The sequence below is a fragment of the Dioscorea cayenensis genome, chromosome 16, assembly GCF_009730915.1.
Source record: "Dioscorea cayenensis subsp. rotundata cultivar TDr96_F1 chromosome 16, TDr96_F1_v2_PseudoChromosome.rev07_lg8_w22 25.fasta, whole genome shotgun sequence".
NCBI lineage: Eukaryota > Viridiplantae > Streptophyta > Magnoliopsida > Dioscoreales > Dioscoreaceae > Dioscorea > Dioscorea cayenensis.
Genome location: NC_052486.1, coordinates 21270480 through 21276431, shown reverse-complemented (window position 1 = coordinate 21276431; position 5952 = coordinate 21270480). Strand labels below are relative to the sequence as shown.

At 37.5% G+C, this 5952-nt stretch overlaps 1 protein-coding gene across 1 annotated transcript; it reads right to left on the bottom strand.

Annotated features, from left to right (window-relative positions):
• Positions 1–4281: 4281 nt before the first annotated feature.
• Positions 4282–4626, bottom strand: LOC120278629 (putative lipid-binding protein AIR1). The gene has a single exon (XM_039285366.1). The coding sequence runs from the start codon at positions 4621–4623 to the stop codon at positions 4282–4284; it is 342 nt and encodes a 113-aa protein (XP_039141300.1). The 5' UTR covers positions 4624–4626.
• Positions 4627–5952: the final 1326 nt, after the last annotated feature.

Genomic DNA, 5952 nt, shown 5'->3' with positions numbered 1-5952 from the left:
GACACTCATGATGAGCCTGCGATTGGAAAAGTGCCCATGATTGACTGTGATTGAACCTAGTTGGTTCCTGAGGCCTTGACATTATCTGTAAAAGAAGACAACTATATCAGTCCTGGAATGTGAGAATTAGGAGAGATACAATCGTGCTAGGAGCACTCTGATCGTGCTCAACATAAAAGCAGGGGCGTGCACCTGACCGAGGAAATCATACTCAGGGTAAGAGCACAATCGTTCTCTGAATACACGATCATGCTTCGCGGGGGCGGGGGCGGGGGGGAACCCTCCCCAGAGGTCCCACGCAGTACATGCTCAAGAACAAAGAGATATTATGAGAAAACAACAATTGACCATGAAATAGTGAAACCAACACAAAGTCAAGAAAATGGCAAGCCAAAACGTAAATTCAATACCAAGGCATAACCGGCAGCTTACCGAAATCGAGGGAAAAGACTGGGAAGAGAAGAAGCGGGTACGACCAAATGCTGGTAAGGCACTTGAGATCCTCAGGGGTTGGAAGCACGAGAGGAGGAGGAAGGGGAAGGCTAAGAGTCAAGAACGATGGGAGAAGCCCGGCGATGAACAGGTTGAAAAGAGAAATGGGAAGGGCGCGACCGTTCGCATCCCAGCAAGGGTAAAGCACACTCGTGCGCGGGCGCGAGGATTAGAGTAGGCACTATCGGGTGAAACATGGTCGTGTTTGAAGCATGCTCCTCCCCCTGATTTTCTAAGGAAAAGTTCCTAATATATCTGAGGGAAGGGCACGATTGTATAAATCGCTTAAGGACCGTGCTGACCGATTTGGCACGGTCGTGCTTATCCCGTGCTCACCTGGGATGCTTCAGAAACTAAAAACAAAGAAAATCAAGGGCATAAGCAGGGGCGTGCTCAGCCTGTGCTTGGCCTGGAAATTTTTAGGGTAAAGCCTATCCTCCTCCGTGACATATGATAAAAATGCTAGAGGTGATAAAAAGTATTGCACACACGCCGAACAGAAATCAATAATGCCCCGAGAGATCAAAGTCACAAGAACACGGCAACTACAGAAACAAACAAAAAAGAAAACAATGATAAAAGCACAACACATGATCAAGAGAAAAACAATACAACTTGGGTTGCCTCCTAAGAAGCGCAATTTGAGAAGATAATGGGTGCCCTCTGGTTAAGGTATCTAGGAGACTGTCTCCCACAACCCTTCCAAGTGGTTTGATGATGATCTCCATTCTCTTTGTAATCATGTGGAGTAGATTTTATGAGAAATCATATTTCTACTCTAAATTCGAATTAGATACAATCTCTCTTTAGGGGGAAATTGTCTACTTAAGATATTGTCATTAGCCCACAATAAAGTTTCATAAAGTGTTAATGCGATTGTGTGGATTTTTGTATCAGCTCTGCACCTATTTAGTTACACTTCGCCTAAGAAATCGGGCTTTTGTATGCTTTTGGAAACCTTTCAGTTCAAATAGGATTGCATGCTTAGACAACCATTGTCCTGTGCTTCATAACCCTAGAGGGATGCTACGCCCAGACATCATTTTCTTCCTTGAATTCTCTCACGTGATTTTTCTATATTTTCTAGTTTTCTTTTATTTTTCTGTTGACAGACTTCACGTACTTCATTAGGCTAATTTTCGGATTTAGAGTTACTACTAGTATTCACCTCCTTCCCTATGGACCGACACTCTACACTTCAAGCACACTTTATTACGAGATCGGCACGTACACTTGCATGCGTCCCTATCAATGGCACTTTTATTTGTTCATTAAAAAAAGATATAATATCCAAATTGTGACTCTACTTTTCTCTCTCTTATCTTTTGGTCTCTCTACTCAGAAATGCTCCCAAATAGTACCTCTACTCTTGAAAACGAGCCCACTTAGTCCCTCTACTCTTAGTCTCTTCCCAACTAGCCCCTATTCTTGGAAATACAGGGGCTAGTTGGGTCATTTTCAAGCATAGAGGAACTAAGTTGGCTCATTTTCAAGAGTAGAGGGACTATTTGGAAGCATTTCTGAGTAGAGGGACTAAAAGCAAAGAGAGAGAAAGTAAAGGGACCAATTCGGGTATTATACCAAAAAAAAATTGCCCAACTTTTGCTATGTCTCTGTCCTTGCTTTATTCCTCCTTGTTCTCATTAGAATAGGAGCGCTCTTCATCTTAGGTAGGGGGAAGAGCAATGTAATTAGTGACTAATGATGGTATTAGTTTCGTGTATTGACATTAAATGATTTTTTATAAAAGTGCATGCCAATATGTATTTGCAAAGTATTAGTGGATAGAGGAAAGGTTCCTTAGGATGACGTGATGCTCATATTTCACCATGTGAACTTTGATCATTTTAAAAGAATTTACTAGAAAGGTGCTCTAGTAAACATTAGATAGTGAGATTCTATGGATAGTGTTCTGTTTTCAAGAAGGGTCTGGCGAGAGTTGAAGCAGTGGCGCCAAGCTTTAATGAAGAGATTTTGAATGATGGTCACATGCCAGGGAGGTTGGTTGACACGGCGGATAAGTTGTTATTTGACAACACAACATCTGACTAGGCAAATAACAAGGTGATTGGGTGAAGAAGCAAGAGAGATGATCCCACAGATCCAGTTCCATGGCAATTACGATTGAACCAAGATGTGGTTTATCCTCACCCATTGGATTGCTTCAATTTAGTAATTTTTTTAACAAAGGGTAGCAATCTTTTAAGGTAATTACCAATCTATCCCTATATTATATAATAAATAAAAAATAAATTAATAAATGAAAATGAAGTGAAGTAGTTAATGGTGGGGTTACCATTATCCTTTTTGTAGTGACGAATCTTGTATGTGTTCCTAAGAAAAGGAATTAGGAACTCTTGAATGGAAATTGAAAAGAAATGTAGCTCTAGTTCCTTCGGAAATGGTAAGATCTTTGGCGCAAGAAGAAGGGGTGATCCGTATCGTATCATCTTGACTTGGTTCTGCTTCCCCTCTTTTTTTACCAATACAGAGTCGGGTTCTTCTCCTACCGGTATCGAATAGAACATGCTGAACAAAATCTTCTTCATGTAAAACAAAACCTGCTCGATTTAGATGTAGTTGACAAGCGAAGGACTTTCTTTGACGGAATATATAATTTCCTGCTACGGAGCCCGCAAAGGCGTTGTAGATACTGCTGTACGAACATCAGATGCTGGATACCTCACGCGTAGACTTGTTGAAGTAGTTCAACACATTATTGTATGTAGAACGATTGTGGCATTATCTGAAGTTATCATGAAACCGAGTCTACTTAATTATTTTTCAGAAGGGGCAAAAGGGTATCACAAGGATGCCCAATGCAAGGCTCTTCGGGTTCGTTACAAGTGCCAACATGTCAGGGAGGCATTGACAGAGAGGGGTAGCCTAAGCAGAGTTTGTTACGATGATGTGAAAAGTAGAGAAATAAAAGGGAAAGCAAATGAAGTTGAAGGGCAGGGAATGGAGAAGAGAGTAGAGCCTTGGATCTGAGAAGCAGAGGGGCTCCAGCGAGCATCTCCGGCGATCAGAGTCAAGAGGAAGGTTTCCTTCCATTTATCTTGTCGATTATGATGTGTATTGAGCTGGATTTATAGATCTGTAAACTCTGCAGGTATTTGTTCTTCTTGATTGTTTACTATGTTTTCTGGTTGAATGCATGATTTCAGTGAAGATTTGTCACTGAACTTAGTTTTTCAATTGAAGAATTTATTCTTGTTTACAATCTCAGTGGTGGATTTAGTTTATTCATTACAAGTTCCTGGCTCTACAAAGCTTAGTTATTTTTAAACTATTCTTATAAAATGTTCTCCATTGTGCCCTATCAGTCCTCTTAATTTGTAGACATTTGTTAAAAATAATAAAAAAAGTCCTCTTTAATTGTAGACATATAGCAATTGATATATCTTGATTATAAATATATATTAGTGGAAATAAAAATGAGAGAATGCTTGATACTCCAATTTAAGTACTTGGAAATATATATAGAACGAAGTACATGAAATACATGATGAATTGGAATCCATGCAAAATACAAAAGACACTTTGATAAATAAACTTGTGCATGCCAACCTTGACACATCCTTATTAATTCTGGATCAAACAAGAGAAATTAAGTCCCCAAAGACATTAAACTCCAAGGGCTAATAAAGCACACACTACTAAATCTCAAACCATGACAGTTAAGAACATGGCAACATGCATGACATGCAATAATAATAATAATAAACAGAAATTAATTAAGTAGATAAAAGAGATGATGCATGCATGGACAAATATAGACTAAATTAATTAAGAGCACTTGAAGCCCGAAGCAGCATTTCCACTACAGTAGTTGAGGAGTAAGGAGAGATCAATGGGAAGAGTGAGGTTGATGACATTCAAGAGATTAACCTTGATGGTGGTGCAAAGGCAGGCAGCAGCATCAAGGTCAGCAAGACCATTAATGAGAGGGCAGCAGCCTTCCTTTGAAGGGATGCGAAGGCTCAGCAAGCCTTGAAGAAGGTCCACACAAACACCTAGCTTTAGGGCATCTATAGGGCAGTTGGTGGCAGTGGTGGAAGAGAGGAAGGTGAAGAAGATGAGATTGAAGAGTAGGAGAAGAGATTTGGAGACTGAGGGCTTGGAAGCCATTGGTGATGATATATGGTTTATTTGGTTAAGAAGAAGGAAGGAGATCATAGATCTAAGTGATTATATTGAAAGGTGCATGCATGGTGAAGGTGGTGGAGGGGTGAGGGTTTTTTAATTAATTAATTAATTAATTAATTAATGTGAGTGGTGTTCATGTGGAAACATGTAAAGTTGACCAACATGTGGCGACCAAAGATGTCAATAACCCAATGGTAATTGACCCAATGTGAAATCTAGTGTAAAACATTCAAAAATTTTAAATAATAATGATAACCCAATGGTATGACACCAAAGTATAAGGGGGAGGTTATGGGTTCAAATTCCTCCCCCGACAGGCTGTTCACCGCACTGTTCATATACTGTTCATTCGGAATTCTTATATTATTCTCATACTGTACATATATTGTACATCCGGATTATAGTACTGTTTGGTACTGTTTATATTCATATAAAAAGGGCGCTTGTCGTTTATTATTCAAAAAAAATTATTAAAAATAATAATGATAACGAATCACTGTTATGGACGTGGGTTTATAATATAAATTCTTTGTCCTCCTAAATTGAGAATATACTGTACAATTAATTCTCAAGTTATGTCTCCTTGGCTTTAGTGAATAAAAATAAATAATATATTTTCTAAATAAAATATTAAAATTTATATGTGTGTGTGGTCATGACATGGTGAGTGCCCAGCCTTTCATGGTTGGCAATTGGCATGCATGCTTTGACATTAATATTTAACGCATTATATTATATTGTTTCTAATATGGCCTTATAAAAACTATATCAGACTATACAACCTCCTCTCTCAACTTTTTTTTTTATATATCGTGAAAAGAAAATTAATGAAAATAAAAAATCAAAGATGAGTATGTGTTTTTATGAAATTTGTAAGCTGATTTTTAAGTGTAGGAGCATATTAACAAATAAAAGTGTTCTATAAAAACAATTTTTCTAATATAAATATATTAAGAGAGACTCTAATATATAATATGAAAGTTATATTTGGAGACCTTGATTAATAAGAGGAGAGAGAGAGAGAGAGAGAGAGAGAGAGAGAGAGAGAGAGTATGCAAGAAATTATATATATAGATATATATATATATATATATATATAAGGTAGGTTGGCACTTTCAAATGAAGCAACCAATCTGGAGTAACACTAACTTTATTTTATACAATTTATCTCATTAATTAATATTAATAACCATTGTTTATTAATTAAAATATATAGTTTTAATATTATAATATTTATTTATTTATTTACTTAATTAACTAAAGAAAAATCTCAAACAAAGTTGAAAGTAGGAGTTGGTCTATGATAGTTGC

What these genes read in the sequence shown, in the direction of transcription:
- LOC120278629 (XM_039285366.1), bottom strand. Translation starts at nt 4,623, where the DNA reads ATGGCTTCCAAGCCCTCAGTCTCCAAATCTCTTCTCCTACTCTTCAAT.